The 20546-nt window shown below is 39.6% G+C and overlaps 1 protein-coding gene across 1 annotated transcript; it reads left to right on the top strand.

The window, feature by feature from the left end:
• The first annotated feature begins 6823 nt into the window (after nt 1-6823).
• On the top strand, nt 6824-20207 carry tmem70 (transmembrane protein 70). Its single transcript, XM_044218593.1, has 3 exons — nt 6824-7087; nt 12944-13043; nt 19548-20207. Exons 1-3 carry the CDS (start codon nt 6911-6913, stop codon nt 19988-19990), a joined length of 720 nt encoding a protein of 239 aa, XP_044074528.1. The 5' UTR covers nt 6824-6910; the 3' UTR covers nt 19991-20207.
• Nucleotides 20208-20546: the final 339 nt, after the last annotated feature.

Genomic DNA, 20546 nt, shown 5'->3' with positions numbered 1-20546 from the left:
AGTGTGGAGAGGCCTGCAGGACACCACCAGCTACAGGAAACCATCCCCCCACACTGTGGAGAACCATAAACTGGCTGACAACCAGATGTATTTTACTGCTGGTTTGATAAGCCAACATTCACACCCCTCACCTGCTCCGACTCAGACATCACACAGCCAACTTCACCTTCTGACCCCCCGACCTCCCAACTTCACTCAGGGTCTGTGAAGAGGATGTGTGTCTTTCAAAGATGGAAGATCAGGAAGGCACCAGGCCCAGATGATGTGTCAACCTCATGTCTGAAGCCTGTGCTGACCAGCTGGCCCCCATCTTCACACAGATCACTACAGAGTACGCCAAAACAAAAACAGTTTCTTTCCACAGGCCATCACTCTGATGAACAGTTGAATCAGTCATATAGTGCCAATAACCCTGTAACATTATGACATTAACTTACCTACAAATTCAAAATCATACTGTATATGTAGCTTAAAATACATGTTTTTAACATGTACATATCATATTACTGTCAAATATAAATCTAAGCTTGCTGTATATACTGTATATAGACATGTATACAGGCAAATACTGTACATGACCACCTGCTTCATGTATATCCATTAAATATTTATTTCTTTGCACTATTTGTATTTGTTTACAATTTACAGAAACACTTGACTTGTCTATAGCCACTGTATGTTATGCTGTATGTTCTTTTTGTTGTTGTATATTAAAAATGGAAAACCTATTTCCCAGCTGACTTAACTGAGTAGCAGATGAAGCACAAGGTACTCAGCTATACGTTAATGAAAAGGGGGAGGACACAGAAAAACAACTGTTCCCACATTTAAACAAGGGAAAGGATAGTTAATTAATTGATTCAGTCTCATAAAATACACTAAACTATCACTATATTTGGAACTGAAGGATTCGGAGTTCAACATAGACTATGTATGTTAAAGAGTGTGGCTCTGTTAAAGGGCCAAATTGAAATGTATGTGTGAACTGTGTAGGATAAACAGTGCCAGGTTAGAAAAGAAAGTTAGTTGCATGCAAGACCCTGTGTCTGTGTGAAACATCACTAACATCAACTTAGCATGTGTCTACCAAAATAACAGTGAAAACACATCACAACAATAAAACTCGATGAATTAAATCAATACAGATACATTCACAAAAGTAACACAGTCCTGTGCTTAGCCGTGTATGCTGCTATTCTATGTTATGCCCAGTTTCATGTTTGGTGGTTACGTTACCAGTCTGTAAAGGAAAAAAAGGTTGTTTGCATGCTGCGTTGTTATCTGGCAGTTCCATTGGATTAGCCAAGCAGGGAAGAATGTTTGTTCAGATTGAAAAAAGTCCTTGCTGTGCAGTCTGTCTGTGCAGATGGAGGAACTGGTCGCTGTGTCTGTTGTTATCCTTACAGTTACTTCTTAAAGTTAGCTGGCAGACTGTGTAATAGCTGTTGGCGCTAACTATTGTTGCAGAAATCTTACACAGGCCCTTGCATTGCTGCTGTAAGAGAGAGAGTTCAGTTGTGCTGCGTGTCTACTTAATGCAGGCCACACTGAGAGAGCAGCTGCTGCTGAACAGCAGTGCTGTAGATGAAGCCAGGAGGAAAAGAGAGAGAACAATGGCTGCTGACCCTTTCATTGATCTGGTGACATCACGGGTCACAGCTCAGACTGACCAATGGTAGCTGAAAGCTGGGTCCATGGGGGGAGTTCACACCTACGTGTGACTTGTGGGAGACTGAGTTCAATGTCTCCTAATAAAAATTCTGTTGAAGTCCCACAAATGAATGAATTCAAATGGTGGAGTGCCAGTGGTCCCAACACATCGGTGTGTGAGCATGTGTGTGAATGAGAGGCAAAATTTTAAAACGCTTTGTCTGTTAATGTAGAAAAGCACTATATAAATGCAGTCCATTTACCATTTACTTACAAATCAACGAAACCTAGTATATGGCTGTACCGTATATGGTCAATGCGCTAAATTGTGGCTGAATTGTTACACCAGTCAGTGGAAGTGTCGGTAATGTGAATTCCTGGACATTAACTGTTAAGCGGAGTAGATTGGCAATGATTGGAGTCAGGTGTGCCGGTGATCAGCAGCAGACCGGAGACCGGGAAGCCAGGCCAGAACACAGACACACACACACACACACACACAAGAATGGACAGGGGACAGCCAGGAAACACAAGGAAGGGAAAAACACTAGAGTACACTAGGATCAGGGGGCATAGTGGCTAACTATGACATGTATAGCATATTTATTCTTTTATCTCAGCTGTAATGGAAATTGGTTCATGATCTGAGTACTGGCAAGTTTTCACAGATGTTTTTGCACTCAATTTGTGGAGACAATCTTATGTAGATTTGATCAATACATCTATTACTGGATGAAAGTGATGGTTTTACTAAATTGTTTGAGTTGTTTCTCTGGCAGATGTTCATATCTACCATTACAATGTGAGCTTTTGAATAGTCTTGGATGAAGTTGGTGTTTCAGAAATGTATATTAGCATCTGTGGATCTATACACATATGGTTACAATCAGGACATTTGAGATAATGGAGGTTATTTTGAATTTGTATTCTGTAGCTTGGTTTAACAAAACAAATTCTGGATGAAAGTAGGTTACAATGCCTTTTCTACGGCCTGGACCACTGAAGTGTTGTTGGTTGTTTAGTGTAGTTTAGTGTTGTTCAGTTCTTTGGGATTTACAGCGCTTGGGACCCAGGTTTACTGTAACAGAATGAATTGAGCAGACATGAGTTCATAATGAGCTTTTATATGGTCAATGAGGACTGCAGGTTTACTGTAACAGAATGAGTTGAGCAGACATGAGTTCATAATGAGCTTTAATATGGTCAATGAGGGCTGCTAGTGATCATATTTTTAACGAGATTATTTAGGTAATTGAAGGTAAAGTTTCTCGTGGTAAACAAATTACCTTTAAGCAAAGGTTTTCTGCCAATGACGTTTTGTCACAGCTCTTTGACAGTGAAAATGAAATAGAGGATATTGTGTCTGAGTCTGAGGAGAATGTTGAGGAGTACCCTGATTATGAGGCATCCTCCTCTGATCAGAATGAGACCTATGGGGTTGACCCTGTTGTCTCCCTGTTGTCTCTCATTCTGTTCTCTCTCACCCTCCAAGAGTGGACACATTACGATCCAAAAATGGAAAGTTAGTGCTGCTAATGTGATCAAAATGGTTCCAGGCCCCAACAGATATGCTGTCAGCCATGTCCAAGACATAAAATCAGCATTTGAGCTCTTCATAACACCATCAATGACTCAGAAGGGTTGTTAGCTTGTGTTTCCTTGTTTGGGTGTATGGCTACTTCTGAATGCGCTGATTTCAGGTTTTGACTGGCATTGTTTGTTTCTGGTGTTATGTCTTTTATACCCAATTACTCATTTTTGTTTGCTTTTTAAATACTGTTTTATATTGCTATACTCTTTTGTTTATGAGTGCAGCAATATAAAACATACAGTGGTGTGAAAAAGTGTTTGCCCCCTTCCTGATTTCTTATTTTTTTGCATGTTTGTCACACTTAAATGTTTCAGATCATCAAACAAATTTTAATATTAGTCAGAGATACACAAGTAAACACAAAATGCAGTTTTTAAATGAAGGTTGTTATTATTAAGGGAAAACAAAATCCAAACCTAGATGGCCCTGTGTGAAATAGTGATTGCCCCCTAAACCTAATAACTGGTTGGGCCACCCTTAGCAGCAACAACTGCAATCAAGCGTTTGCAATAACTTGCAATGAGTCTTTTACAACGCTGTGGAGGAATTTTGGCCCACTCATCTTTGCAGAATTGTTGTAATTCAGCCAGATTGGAGTGTTTTCAAGCATGAACTGCCTTTTTAAGGTCATGCCACAGCATCTCAATAGGACTTTCACTAGGCCACACTAGGCCAAAGTCTTCATTTTAAGTGCTGACGTGCTGCGGTAAGCGTATTGTGTCATTTCCGGTCACCGGTGTTTGTGTTTTACTAGTAGCGTATTTCTGCTGCTCTAGCTCATCACAGTTAATTTTGTTCAATTGTTCAATATAGTGATTAACTATCTGCTATAAACGTACACTAGTTTTGCTCAAGCACTCATAGCTCTCTCCTTCTTTTAACGACTTTCTCACTAATCCCACAGTTTACACGCTATTCAGTTTTGCTAGCTACCGTTCTTTAGCTTAGCAGCTAGTGATGGCTTCTCTCTCTCCCTCTCACTCTCCTGCTCTCTCCTGCTTGGTGTGTCAAATGTTTAGCTATTCCTCTGCCTCCTTTAGTGATAATGGTACATGTAATAAATGTAGTTTATTTGTAGCATTGGAGGTGAGGCTTAGTGAATTGGAAACGCAGTTCCGCACCATGGGAACTCAATCATTTGCTGCTGTAGTTAGCCAGCCCCCAGTAGCTGGTGCAGACCAACCAGAGGTAACTCCTGTTAGCCGACTCCTGGCAGCTCCCGAGCAGCCGGGAAACCAGGGAGGAAGGAGGAAGGAGGAAGCATAGCCCTAAGCAGAAGCCCACGGTTCACCACCAACCTGTTCACGTTTCTAACAAGTTCTCCCCATTCAGCGACACACTACTGAGAAACCAACTCTGATTATTGGCAGCTCTATTTTGAGAAAGGTGAAGTTAGCGACACAAGCGACCATAGTCAAATGTATTGATGTACAGTACATTTACAGTACATTTACTGCCCAGCTAATGTATTGTACGTATGTAAAGATCAGGGCATAGAGAAGGAGTTCCAGGAGTCTGTTTTTTTATGGGATGGAAAAAAAGAAATCAGAGGGAAGGGTTGGGGGGGGGGAACAATACCGAAGGGTGCAGGGAGCAGAGGTAAAAATCAGAATCAGAATCAGAAATACTTTATTGATCTCTGAGGGGAAACTCTTTTATTACAGCTCCTCACTATCATGTCAGTGCACACAGTAATAGAAGTACTAATCAAAAAAAATATAATACACTATAATATAGGTCAGATAAATTAAGTACCAAGTGGGTATAAGTATAAAATTAAAATAAGTGTAAAGTACATAGCGGATTACCGGTTGATGATATGTACAGTATAATACAGTATAATAATACAATGTTATAATATAAGTAATAAGTAGTAGTGCATGTACTGTCAAGTTAAGTGTAGCTTATTAAGATTATTATGAGACGGTGGATATTGCACAGCTGTAATCGAAGTATGAATAAATATCTATAAATTAAACTGAAAACAGAGTATATTGCACCGGAGTATTAAACAGAGAATATTGCTCAATTATTTCAAATATTACAGTGATGTTAATGATCCAATGTCCAGTTTATCGACTTAAGGTCATATAGACTGACACTAAGAGGGAGGAGTTAAAGAGTTCTGTGGTGCTTTTTGGGGGGATGAGTCTTCCGCTGAAGGTACTCCTTTGCTTAACCAGCACGTCATGGAGTGGGTGGGAGACACTGTCCAAGATAGCATGTAGTTTGGCCAGCATCCTCCTCTCTGACACCACCGCCAGACAGTCCAGCTCTACCCCTACAATCTCACTGGCCTTACGGATCAGTTTGTTGAGTCTGTTTGCGTCCGCTACCCTCAACCTGCTGTCCCAGCATGCAACAGCATACAGGATAGCACTGGCCACCACAGACTCATAAAACATCCTCAGCATTGTCCAGCAGATGTTGAAGGACCTCAGCCTCCTCAGAAAATAGAGGCGGCTCTGGCCCTTCCTGTAAAGAGCTTGAGTGTTCTTAGCCCAGTCCAGTTTATTGTCCATGTGTATTCCCAAATAGTAGGAGTAGTCCTCCACAATGTCCACACTGACCCCCTGGATGGAAACCGGGGTCCCTTGGCCCTTTGTAGGTCTACAACCAGCTCCTTAGACTTTGTCGCATTGAGCTGCAGATGGTTCTGCTCACACCATGAGACAAAGTTACCAACCACAGCCCTGTACTCAGTTTCATCACCACCGCTGATACTTCCCACCACAACAGTCACAACACAGCTGTCTGATATATGGGGAATGATAAGAAGAATGAGTGGAATTAGGAGAAACAAAATAATACTGGTGTTGCTAAGTGGCAACAAAACAGCAGACAGCTATTTAGAAAAGGCAAAACTAGAATCAATACTGGAACATTGGAGAGGTAATGTCATCTGGTGTGGAGACTTCACAGCACAGTATGGGGTGAACGAGAAGATTTAAATAGAGAAGTTGGGAAGTATTTAAAGGAAGCACTATAGGCAGTGATCACTATCCTATATTCACAAGTGGAACATGTATAGGGTAATAACTGAAGGGAAATTAAAGGAGGTAAATATGAACCAGACAATTGATGACCTCAATGCAGAAATAAACTGTATTTTACTAGGAGCAGCAGAAGAGTCAATACCAAAAAGAAGCAGTAATAAAAGAAAAAAGATCATTCTGTGGTGGACACAAGAATGCAATTCTGCAATTAAAAATTAAAAAATAATCTAAATAAGGCATTTAAAGTCTTGAAGAAAACAGAATCTTATTGACTATAAAAGAACACAGGCAGTAGTTAGGAATACAGTAAAGAAACAGACAGACAGGAAAGACAGGTGCTTAAAAATAGACTAGGAAGAGATCACATCAAGTTTGGAATAAAGGAGTTACTTCAATTGAACTCAGGGCATGTGGGGTACAGGGCGATATTTAGTTTTTTTTTTTTTGAAAAGACAGTACTTAGAAGAAGAATATTAAGTAGGCATGAGACCATTCTGATCCACACTCCATTTCAGAAGGTGGCGATAATGCACCAAAAGCTGTTTGCCAACCGCCATAAAACATCCGAAGAAGAAGAAGAAGAAGAAGAAGAAGAAGAAGAAGAAGAAGAAGAAGAAGAACCCCAGCGTGTGTGAAATTCAGTTTAACAGCCAGGGTCGCTAATAAACTAACGATGTTTTCTGTTAATATCTTGCGTAGACTACGACCCTGTATTGTTTCTCAATCATTCAATAACATTCACCTTACGGCCGCGCGACATGGTGCGCCGTTTACCGTGTCTTGTTTCAGAGGAGTAAGCGGGAAGCAGCTACATTCTGTCAGAAGGTCGTTCCTCAACCTGAACAACAAGGTATTTAGTTAACTGTGAACTGACATTGTGTTTTTTTTTTGAGAGATACATAGTATAGTCAGCAAGCTACATAGTGTAGTCAGAAAGCTAATATTTGACTGACTACAGGTCGTGTGCAGACATGTTTACATGACTAATGTAAACAAAAGAGTAGCTCAATTAGCATTAGCTGCTAGGATCACAATGCATTGTCCTGTAGGATTTTTTTTAAGGGAATTGTAGTATTCTTAATATTAACAGCAATACAGGACTGTATCCTATATACATTGCCATAAAAAGTATGACCATATGTTATCAGCGAATGAGTAAACAAGTTTAAGAATATTACCAAGCATTCAATGTTCAGCATTGTCAGCCTAAAGATTGTGTGCCATTTCCAAACGCCATATTAATACTGCAAAGTATACCCTGCTAAAAATGCCAATGCATTGTTTTGGCAGTTAATGTTACTAATGTTTTAACATTATACATCACTAACCAAAAAGTACATTCCACTAATGTACTTAACCTTTTACAGGAAATTATACAAGACTTGTTTACATGCAAGGTGTGAAATCTAGTGTTGATTCCAATTTGAAAACATCACTGAAAGCAAGTCAAAACATTCTTTCAAGAATAATTATTTTCCATGTTTTCTGTGCTTTTGTTTGAACTGTTGCATTATTATACTAAATTATTCAGTTTTTATCAATGGTGAGTACCTCCTCCAGTTCCAGTATGAGTTGTATTATGGTGTTGTCAGCACATCTGTCATTACAGGTTGGCTTATTTTGCTGCTCCAAAACAACCGGTGGCTGGAATACTCATCGGGTCACATAGCTTGATTATAATGCATGGAACATGAACTATCAGCATTTGTTTTGTTTTTTTATTAGAATCAGCCATATTCTATTTATGTAGACTGTGCAGGAACCACAGACAGCGTGTAAAAACAGACTTAAAGGGACTTAAAGACTTAAACGGAAGCTATGCAATGTACTGCTGTGGATAGGGTCAGCAGCAAAACATATTTTAGTCACCTAAAAGAAGGCCCACAGAAAAAAATCTATCAGTTCAAGTGTACGCTATATTTTGAATATTTTCAGCGCTTTACCTTGCTGTCTGAGCCACTACATTTTCTCAACCGTAGAACTTTGGATGAACGTCCTCAAATTCGCATCAGAATTAATACGCTCGCTTGAGGTGGTTTTTGCCTTTCTCGAGAAAGAGCAACTCAGGAAGGCCAAAGCAAATTTCTCTTTTGACATTATTAAACAGGCAAAAGGAAACACTAAAGGGCTCTGGAGAACTATTGAGAAATTCACTGGTAAAGAAAGTGTGGAGCTACAGAACTTAATGGTCCAGTGTGTAAGATTTTGTGGCATCTACTGGTGAAATTGCAATTTGCAACCATTTGAATACTGCTCGCGTGACCCTCCCCTTCCAAGCTTGAAAAACTACTGTGGCCGTGAAAAAAACCCCACAGAGACACTATTATACACTACTTAAAACATACTTATAAATATTTGATCAATTTCTGCCAATAGCTTAGGCCTGGGCGATAAAACGATAGCAGTATGTACCGGCGATAGACATTTCATCAATAGCAAGGCTTACCATAAGTATTGCCACCTCGGGCAAGTGGTAAAAAATAATTAAACACGTATTTTTCCGGAGCTGATAATGGAAGTAGCTATCTCTGTTGAGAGTTGCACATACCGATTGGGCACTTGCGAGTAGGGATGGGTACTGAAACCTGGTATTAAACGGCCCCAGGGAAAATAGTTGTAAACTGACTGCTGGCTGAGACACACCAGCCCCTCCTTCCTCTACCAGCGGTAACTTACCTGTAGTGAATCACATCAGCAGCAGGGGGAAGAGGACAGGAGGAAGGACTGATACTGACTGATGTCTGAGTTCTTCTTTCTTTCTAAACTTCACTCAGTATTTTGATGTCAGGAATATGATTAATTTTATTAACATTTTAGATTTGCTTACAGTGAGATATTATTGAGTTTATATAGTGACTTTGCTGTTTTAAACACTGTTGCTGCTCTAGAAACAACATTTAGTTATATTTTTAAAATATTCCTGTTCTGAATGTATTCATTTTTAAAAATAATGGTGTGAAAAAGTGTTTGCCCCCTTCCTGATTCCTTTTTTTTTGCGTGTTTGTCACACTTAAATGTTTCAGATCATCAAACAAATTTAAATATTAGTCAAATTGTTAAAATGGCCATACAGGCCATTTTTGCCCAGTCCCTTTCTTACAGTGGAGTCATGAACACTGACCTTAACTGAGGCAAGTGAGGCCTGCAGTTTTTTGGATATTGTTGTGGGGTCTCTGAATGGCTGAAGAAGAACAAAATGAAGACTTTGGAGTGGCCTAGTCAAAGTCCTGACCTGAATCCTATTGAGATGCTGTGGCATGACCTTAAAAAGGCAGTTCATGCTCGAAAACCCTCCAATGTGGCTGAATTACAACAAGTCTGCAAAGATGAGTGGGCCAAAATTCCTCCACAGCGCTGTAAAAGACTCATTGCAAGTTATCACAAATGTTTGATTGCAGTTGTTGCTGCATTTTTTGTTTACTTGTGTTATCTTTGACTAATATTGAAATTCGTGTAATGATCTGAAACAAGTGTAAAACATGCAAAAAAATAAGAAATCAGGAAGGGGGCAAACACTTTTGCACACCACTGTATTTTTAAAAAGGCAATATTTAGTAATTAAGAACCGATAAGAGCATAGATAAGAATAGTAGTATTAATGAAATCCTATTGATACCCATCCCTACTCATGAGAAAATGGTGGCAGGTAAAGACAAATTTTATCACAGTTAAGGAGTCCATTTCTAGGGAGGAGGAGGGGGTTTGTCATACCATTTTTGATATGCAAAAATGTTTGTTGCTTTGCATCTATGACACTGATTCATTTACTTTATATATAAAGATTAAACATGACAATTTACTTTAGTTTTTGTTATTTGATAACCGCTAATAATAATGGGGCGTGAGGGACACAGCGGGGAATGCTGACGGGCGCTGCAATGGGCACCCGACCTGGAGCTGAGCGAGTGGGCAGCCTCCCAGTGAATACAGACGGAGGCCAGTTTTACAACAGGGAATACAATACCAAGGTTATTTAGAGTGGCTCGGACCAGGACTTTAACTCCGGGGATGACAAAGTCACAGCAGGTTCAGGCAGAGACAGGAGAGGTGTCAAGCAGGAGAGGAGCGAGAGGGAGCTCGGGCATCAGTGAGGTAGTGACAGCTGTAGAGCCAGAATATTTTTCATATTGAACTCTCTGAATTGAGGACTGAGGATAGCTAATATGGTACAATACATCTCTTTTCCTTGTGTGAGATTAATGTTTTTTTGTACATGGTCCCTGACAAGTAAATATAATAAACTAAACACATGCAGTATAATTTATCTTAATTTATCTTAGCTGTATTATAGTGTATTTTGATTTGCTTAGTACTTCTATTCCTGTGTGCATTGACATGATAGTGAGCAGCTGTAACAAAAGAGTTTCCCCTCAGGGATCAATAAAGTATTTATGATTCTGATATACACACACACTCAGTTATTAGGTATAAGTGTACAATCTATTGCATTCAATACAACATCACTGCCATAAATTCTGGCTTTATGAAGCTCATACTGTTACATACAGTTTTTGGTGACATTATCAAATGTGTAAATTCAATTATGTTTATTAGTGACTTCATAGTTAAAGTGGGGCAAAAAAGTATTTGTAACTTCTTCTTTAAGAGGCTCCTCTGTCTTCCACTTGTTACCTGTATTAATGGCAGCTGTTTGAACTCGTCATCAGTATAAAAGACACCTGTCCACAACCGTCACACTCCAAACTCCACTATGGCCAAGACCAAAGAGCTGTCAAAGGACACCAGAAACAAAATGGTAGACCTGCACCAGGCTGGGAAGACTGAATCTGCAATAGGTAAGCAGCTTGGTGTGAAGAAATCAACTGTGGGAGCAAGTATTTGAAAATGGAAGACATACAAGACCACTGACAATCTCCCTCGATCTGGGGCTCCACACAAGATCTCATCCCGTGGGGTCAAAATGATCACAAGACCCAGTGAATGACCTGCAGAGAGCTGGGACCAAAGTAACAAAGGCTACCATCAGTAACACACTACGCCGCCAGGGACTCAAATCCTGCAGTGCCAGACGTGTCCGTCTGAAGTTTGCTAGAGAGCATTTGGATGATCCAGAAGAGGATTGGGAGAATGTCATATGGTCAGATGAAACCAAAATAGAACTTTTTGGTAAAAACTCAACTTTTGAGTTTGGAGGAGAAAGAATGCTGAGTTGCATCCAAAGAACACCATACCTAGTGTGAAGCATGGGGGTGGAAACATCATGCTTTGGGGCTGTTTTTCTGCAAAGGGACCAGGGCGACTGATCCGTGTAAAGGAAAGAATGAATGGGGCCATGTATCGTGAGATTTTGAGTGAAAACCTCCTTCCATCAGCAAGGGCATTGAAGATGAAACGTGGCTGGGTCTTTCAGCATGACAATGATCCCTAACACACCGCCCGGGCAACAAAGAAGTGGCTTCGTAAGAAGCATTTCAAGGTCCTGGAGTGGCCTAGCCAGTCTCCAGATCTCAACCCCATAGAAAATCTTTTGAGGGAGTTGAAAGTCCGTGTTGCCCAGCGACAGCCCCAAAACATCACTGATCTAGAGGAGATCTGCATGGAGAAATGGGCCAAAATACCAGCAACAGTGTGAAAACCTTGTGAAGACTTACAGAAAACGTTTGAGCTCTGTCATTGCCAACAGAGGGTATATAACAAAGTATTGAGATGAACTTTTGTTATTGACCAAATACTTATTTTCCACCATGATTTGCAAATAAATTCTTTAAAAATCAGACAATATGATTTTCTGGATTCTTTCCCCCCATTCTGACTCTTATAGTTGAAGTGTACCTATGATGAAAATTACAGGCCTCTCTCATCTTTAAGTGGGAGAACTTGCACAATTGGTGGCTGACTAAATACTTTTTGCCCCACTATAAGGGGGGCAAAATTAGGTTTAGGAACACCTAATGTAGTCCAATACAACACCACCACTAACTAGACCTCAATGCTAAAACATATAATTGGAATAACACAACAGTTAAAAAAAAAAAAAGCCTTGAACATTATAGGCACCATAAAAGTAGACTTTATGGCAGAAAGTACATACTCTCCATATAAAAAATCCCATTTCATAACTAAATGTATTCATGCAGACCAGAATTCAGAACTGACACATTACTGTCACATGGCTTTTTCCATCTAAGTAAATGGTAAATGAACTGTACTTATATAGCGCCTTTCTAGTCTTTTCCGACTACTTAAAGTGTTTCAACTACATATCACATTCAGCCCATTCACACACATTCATACGCTGACGGCAGGTGCCATCAGTTCAAAGAAAGTAAATCATTCGCCCACACCGAAGGCACAGCCCTCGGGAGCAATTTGGGGTTCAGTGTCCTGCCCAAGGACACTTCGACATATGGTGGACGACCCGCACTACCACTAATCCGCACTTTAGTCGCACTAAAGTGTCGTGTATCTGCGACCAAAGGGGAATAAGGTGAAAAATGTGATGAGGGCGTGCTCAGTGTCATGTGCTAAGGTGAATGCCATGTGAGTGATGGCTCCGTTATTGAGATGAGATTTTGTTGTATTTTTTAGATAGCATAGATAAGAAGCCATTTAGACTGATAATGTGTACCAAATGAATACCTTACAAGACACCACAACAGACTTTTGGTCAAGACTTTTAACAAAATAGCTAAACCCTGCCAAAGCCAGCTTTTATCATGTGTTTTTCGTCTGTTTCATTGAGTAGATGCAGTCCCACTGTCCATCCACCTGTTGTCTCACCACGGCGACCCACTCTGAGGACGGGAACCTCATTTACACTGGCAGCCTGGGCAATGCTGTCCGAGGTGAGTCACTTTTACCTCTTTGTCCTTCTTTTCCTTTATTTGATACTAGTTGTAAATAAGTCACAATGCAGAAGTAGAAAGATTGCTTTGATTGCAAATCTTTCCACCATAGTACCAGGTATACAGTATATGGCAATATGTCATCAAAGTAGTGTCTGTTTGTCCCTATCTGTGTGAAAAAGTGTTTGCCCCCTTCCTGATTCCTTTTTTTTTTTGCATGTTTGTCACACTTAAATGTTTCAGATCATCAAGCAAATTTAAATATTAGTCAAAGATAACACAAGTAAACACAAAATGCAGTTTTTAAATGAAGGTTGTTATTATTAAGGGAAAACAAAATCCAAACCTACATAGCCCTGTGTGATTGCCCCTCCTATTAAAACATAACTGTGGTTTATCACACCTGAGTTCAATTTCTCTAGCCACACCCAGGCCTGATTACTGCTACACCTGTTCTCAATCAAGAAATCACTTAAATAGGACCTGCCTGACAAAGTGAAGTACACTAAAAGATCTTCAAAAGCTAGACATCATGCCGAGATCCAAAGAAAGTAATTGAGATCTATCAGACTGGAAAAGGTGATAAAGCCATTTCTAAAGCTTTAGGACTCCAACGAACCACAGTGAGAGCCATTATCCACAAATGGAACAGTGGTGAACCTTCCCAGGAGTGGCCGGCCGACCAAAATTACCGCAAGAGCGCAGCGACGACTCATCCGAGAGGTCGCAAAAGACCCCACAACAACATCCAAAGAACTGCTGGCCTCACTTGCCTCAGTTAAGGTCAGTGTTCATGACTCCACCATAAGAAAGAGACTGGGCAAAAATGGCCTGCATGGCAGAGTTCCAAGACGAAAACCACTGCTGAGCAAAAAGAACATTATGGCTCATCTCATTTTTGCCAGAAAACATCTTGATGATCCTCAAGACTTTTGGGAAAATACTCTGTGGACAGACGAGACAAAAGTTGAACTTTTTGGAAGGTGTGTATCCCATTACATCTGGCGTAAAACACCGTATTTCAGAAAAAGAACATCATACCAACAGTAAAATATGGTGGTGGTAGTGTGATGGTCTGGGTCTGTTTTGCTGCTTCAGGACCTGGAAGACTTGCTGTGATAAATGGAACCATGAATTCTGCTGTCTACCAAAAACTCCAGCCATCTGTTCGTGACTTCAAGCTGAAGCGAACTTGGGTTCTGCAGCAGGACAATGATCTAAAACACACCAGCAAGTCCACCTCTGAATGGCTGAAGAAGAACAAAATGAAGACTGTGGAGTGTCCTAGTCAGAGTCCTGACCTGAATCCTATTGAGATGCTGTGGCATGACCTTAAAAAGGCAGTTCATGCTCGAAAACCCTCCAGTTGGGCTGAATTATAACAAGTCTGCAAAGATGAGTGGGCCAAAATTCCTCCACAGCGCTGTAAAACACTCTTTGCAAGTTATTCCAAACGCTTGATTGCAGTTGTTGCTGCTAAGGGTGGCCCAACCAGTTATTAGGTTTAGGGGGCAATCACTATTTCACACAGGGCCATGTAGGTTTGGATTTTGTTTTCCCTTAATAACAACAACCTTCATTTAAAAACTGCATTTTATGTTATCTTTGACTAATATTAAAATTTGTTTGATGATCTGAAACATTTAAGTGTGACAAACATGCAAAAAAATAAGAAATCAGGAAGGGGGCAAACACTTTTGCACACCACTGTAGCAAATCCAGGACATATTCATGTGGATCAACTAACACAAGATGTACAACCTTCATGAAGACCTGAAGATTTACTGTGGAGACATGACATGATGCACTGATGGAGTAACTAAAGGCCCTAAAATTGTATACTTTTAATTTATTGGTCAGGGTGAGGACCTATTAAATCTGTTAAAGCTATAACACACTCAAAACCTTAAAGTGATTGTCCTTGTCTTTAACTTCTAGAAACAACACAACCAACAACTCAACAACATGACCAATTAGCGGCCAGTTAACAGTATGACAGTGTGGGAAAGCTCCAAACATAAACTGCTTCATGTATTTGTATTAAAAAAATAAATACATTTAAAAAAAATAATAATAATGATAACCATAAAAAAACTCCAATGATTTTCTATCACCAAAGAATATATCTAGTTATGTTGCAGTCAGAACTCAATACAAAACCACATCACTAACTGGGCTTAGCAGACCAGAGGGGGGTTTTTTGTATGATGGTTTATGGCCAAAAAAAAGTAAATAAATAAAAGAAGATTAGATGCAAATAAATACAGATACAACTGTACAAAAACGATCATCATAAACAATTATCATAAATAATTTAAGATGGTGTGCTTCTATTCAAACCTTAATATGTCAATGGTACAATAATTTTCACATAGCCACAAAATCGCACATTAGAAGTGGAATTAGCATTTGCCAGAATAGTGGCAAAAACAACAAAATGGTGCATCCAGTTTACCAAATGAAATGAAAGCAGGTTTAGTGGAAACTGAGTTTGTTAACCCTGAGATGAGGGGAAACTCTGGGTTTTACTCAGGAATATCTAAAGTTACCGTTTTTATGCGCTGTCAGTCATTTCTTTGAACAGCGGTTTTTGCCCTCACATTCAAATATTACACAGCGTCAAGTTACCCTAAGCTCAGAATAAATCCTCTGCATGTCAATGCTGACTATTGGTTTCAACATGGAAACGAACCCCCGTCTCCTGTGTGAAAGTCCTGTGTTTGACCCAATACTTTTTATGTTTGATCCTTAAGTACATTTAATACCAATACTTCAGTAGAATTTTGAGATCAAGACTTCTTGAGTTGTATTCAGGCTTGAATTGATTAACCGTTGATCAGTATATTAAAATAATTTTGCTTCAAATTTTACTCTGGCCTCTTAAGTTCATATTCAACATAATACCTTATTATCTCAATAGAATGTACTGAAATGTATTTGTGACACACAAAGGCAAATCCAGTAAGAAATCAAATAAGAGGCCATCAACACTCACTTCACCAGCTAATCACACCACCAGCATTAAGGCTAACCAAAACCCAAGACCAAAACCACTGCTAGGCAGAGGGCCAGAAGAAACATTGGGAACTCCACACCTGATAAGCCGAGGGCCAGAAGAAATATTGGGAACTCCACACCTGAAGAGCCAGACACTATTCGGAATGGGGAAGACTGAAAATCTAACTAAGGATGGGCACACATGGGCGGCTGTGGCTTAGTGGTAGAGCGGGTCGTGCACCAATCGGAAGGTTGGCGGTTTGATCCCGGCTTCCCCCAGCCTGCATGTCGAAGTGTCCTGTGTGATTGATTAGTTAGTTTCTCTGGACTGAGCATCTGCCATCAGTGTATATGAATGTGTGTGAATGGGTTTCTTTGGACTGATGGCAGTTTGGATCAGTGTATGAATGTGTGTGACTGGCGTGAATTGATACAACAGTATGTAGTTTGAGTAGTCGGAAGACTAGAAAGTCAGTTTACATTTGTCAGGGAGCTAACAGAGCTGTTGCCAATTATCCTCTCTACACATCCAAGTAACATAAGGATTATTATTAGCTGGATCTTTTGACTTCCTAAAAAATACTTTTTTGCATGCTACTGGAGAAATTGAGCGATTGTCAATCGCAAAATGTAGTAATTTCAGGCCCCATTCCAACCTAAAAGAAAGGAATTGAATCCTTTAGCAGACTTCTTACTCACCCCCCGCCTAACCTGACCCTCTGCTCCTCCTCACCCAAGGCATTTAGAGGATATCTCTGTCCCAGTCAGGGATCCAACGCCTCCCCTTCAACACATTCATCAATCAAGGAGTTAGTTAAAGCCGCCACGCTGAAGCTCAGTCAAATTGATGAACTATTAAACAACAATAACCACTGACATCTTCACTCAGGTGTGTACCTATCAGAAATGAGACAGACCCCACGCCGCTTCCTTCTACATACAGGTGAACATAAACAGCGGGTGGCTCGTCGTAATCTTAAATTTGTCAATTTGTCTCCATTCCTGCCACAGAATAATTAGCTCTTTTTAATGTCAGATCATTGGCTAACAAATCCTTCTTCATCAATGATCTGATCATTGAAAGGAATTTGCATTTAATGTTTTTAGTTGAGACCTGGCTAAACAGCACTACTGGTGTAGCAACACTGATAGAGGCTTGTCCTCCAAACTATACTTTTTATCAGTCAGACAAAACAGGAAAGGAGGAAGGATTGCAGCCATTTCCTCTACACAATTTGTGTGTAATGACATTGACTTGGGTGAATTTATATCATTTGAATATCTTGCTCTTGAGCTCAAAGCAGAACTATCATCATTACATTAAATCAGCCACCAAGATATTCAACGCTGTTTCTGCAGGAATTCTTAGAGCTGATCTCACTTGGTATCACTAGATATGATAGATTAATCCTGAATGAGAATGAGAACGTGCATTGTTCTTCAATAACAAAATAACTTCAATTAGAGCCAGTATTGCTGCTGATGTGAACACAGATGACTTCAGCAAATCCTGTAAAAAAGATGTAACCATGGGAACATTCACCTGCATTACATTAATTGAGCTTTGCAAGACTGTCAGAGAGTGTAACCTACAGCATTTTTTAAGTGGGTTATCAACAGTGTTTCAACTCATGTCCTGAAGATTAGAAATACATCTCTTCAAACAGGCATCTTCCCAGATGCATTCAAAACATCTGTTGTAAAACCTTTACTAAAGAAACCCAACCTAGACTGTAATGCACTGAGCAGCTACAGGCCAATATCCAACCTTCCATTCATTAGCAAGATACTTGAAAAGATAGTTTTAGTGCAAATAAACTCCTATCTTTAAGAAAATAATATGCTGGAGGAATTTCAATCAGGCTTCAGAACTTACCACAGCACTTAAATTGCTCTTACTAAAATAATCAGTGACCTCAGACTAAAATCTGATTTAAAATAAGGTCTCAATTGTTGTCCTCTTAGACCTAAGCGCAGTGTTTGATAAGATTGAGCAGGACATCTTAATCAGTCATCTTGAAAAGTTGATCTTTCTGACTTTAAGGTCCTCCTCCTTACATACAAAGCCCTTAATGGGCTAGCACCAAGCTACATTGTTAGCTCCCTTGTTCAAGAACACTTAGATCATCTGCTGCTGGTTTATTGGAGGTTCCTAGAAACAGACGAAAGAAAATCGGGGATGCAGCCTTTGTTAGTTATGCCCCAAAGCTCTGGAACACACTACCTATAGATATCAGGGAAGCCAGCTCGCTAAATATTTTTAAAAGAAAGCTAAAAACTTATGTCTTCACTTTAGCCTTTAATTAGATATAACTTTCCTGGTATGTGCATGAAACCCTTTTGCTCTTTGCTTCGCATTTATGCACTGCTGCACTTTTTTTAAATGCTGTATTTTATTAGATTTTATGCATTTAATATATTTAACTTTGTTTTTACTTAACTTTATTTTTATTTATTTATATTTTATTTTATTTAGTGGGTTTTATTTACCATCTTATGCACTCCATTTTTATTTTACGATAAGTATGGCATTCTATCATTCTATGGCTCTTTTCTTGTGAAGATGCATGTATTCTATTCTCATCTTATTTTTACTTTATTTTACATTAACTGTGGCATTCTATTCCTCTTTTTATGTTCATTCTGTGGTTTTTTATGTGAAGCACTTGGTGCATGTATTTTCTTTATTGTAAAGCACTTTGAGCCGCATTTCTTGTATGAAAGGTGCTATACACAGCCAAGTTACAGTACAGTCCAGCCACACACTAAACCCTTATAACAACTACATGAGTCTCATGATTTACTTGTAAGACTCACGTTTTAAAGATACTGTGTGGAGTTTTGTACATGTATTATTAGCTTTTTATTGTCAATGTATGAACGGATTGTAACGTAACTTAATATGAGACCTTCCCCAAGTTTCTTGGCTGCCTATGACAGCCTGATTTTTATGTAAAGGACTCTGAATGATTTTTCCGTGAAAATCCAAAGGATGAGACATTTATGCATGCTCCCGAGTACCTCTCTTCAGCTCCCCTACAGCGCCAACAGCATGCAACAATAGCTTACGTTAGCTTAGAAATGGGGTCTGCTAACATCAACAAACAGCTACAGTAGTTTGAAAAATACCAATATGGGGCACTGAATGTGATGAATTTACTGTTTATCAATCCACAAATGAGACAAGTATTAGGTTGGAAAAATGATAGACACAAAATGGCATGATAGTGTACCGTGTAGTGTTGCAGTGATAATGACAATAAGTACTTTTATTTGTCCCCTTTATTTTGAACATGCACATGAACATGTGAAATCCAGCACTGAACTATAAATTAATTCCTAAACCAGTCACACAAATTTTTAGTTAAACTGCTGGTTTATGGGAATTTTACTATATAGTGAGTGATCCAAAAACCTAATACTGATGATAGCAGTATATGGAAAAACTTATTCTACAGTAACCCTCCATTCGGTAACCTGTGTTCTCTGTATCTTCACTTTTGTCAGGAGTAAAGATGTTCTCTTACAGCACCAGCGGGGCCAGCCTCTTCCTCATGCCCCATGTCCTCCTGAAGACAGGACTAGGAATCCAGACCTTCGCCATGCAGGCTGCTTTCTGTGGAGTTATCTGCTTCTTCACCTTCCTCACCCCTGTCCTCCTCCACGTCATCACCAAGGGCTATGTGATCCGCCTGTACCACATCCCAGACACAGACACCTACACTGCCATCACCTACAGTGTCTTCCTGACTGAAAAAAAGAGCGTGTTCCACCAGAGGCAGGTCAGGATCCCATCTGTCAGCAAGATGTTCACCACCTTCTACACCGACAACATGGGGCTGCTGGTAAACCCGGACCTGTTCCCCATCCCACATGACTACAACCACCTAATGGGCTATGATAAGCCCTTCAGCTTCGACGCAAACGACGACAGACCTGATAAGAGCTGAAAGACTGACTGCAAACAGGTTGAATGTGGTGTTAGTATACGAATTATATCCACAACTCCAAACTGCACAGTACATACACTCTTTGTACCAGAGTGGACATCCATGGAGGACTTGGCAACCAAAATAATTTCTCAAATAGATTTCCAGATGTTTTTTTTGTCTATTTTGATGGATGTTTCATGTTAATAAATTATAACTTAATTATTATGACCTGTTACCTGTTTGAAAGAGTTTCCTTTTGTTGGTCTCTGAAACTGTCATAACTGAGAAATGTCACTTTCTGACTTTCAGGATTAAAATCAAATACCAATTTTTTATCATCATTGGTTTTCCAACATGAAATAATTTCATACTGCTGTCTCAGTATGGCTGGATATCATGTGTTTCAATACCAGTGCTGATATAACAGAAGTTATCTCATTGCACTTTGAGTTAATATTGACATACTGATATTTTTCTTCAGTACCTAATAAATTGAAACATGTAGTGATTTGTTATGAAGTGATTTGTTTAACTGAATATACTGAACCTGCCAGAGTCATTTATACAGTTCATA

The sequence above is a fragment of the Siniperca chuatsi genome, linkage group LG13 (genome assembly GCF_020085105.1).
Source record: "Siniperca chuatsi isolate FFG_IHB_CAS linkage group LG13, ASM2008510v1, whole genome shotgun sequence".
In the NCBI taxonomy this organism is placed as follows: domain Eukaryota; kingdom Metazoa; phylum Chordata; class Actinopteri; order Centrarchiformes; family Sinipercidae; genus Siniperca; species Siniperca chuatsi.
This window is presented reverse-complemented; position numbering and strand designations above follow the sequence as displayed.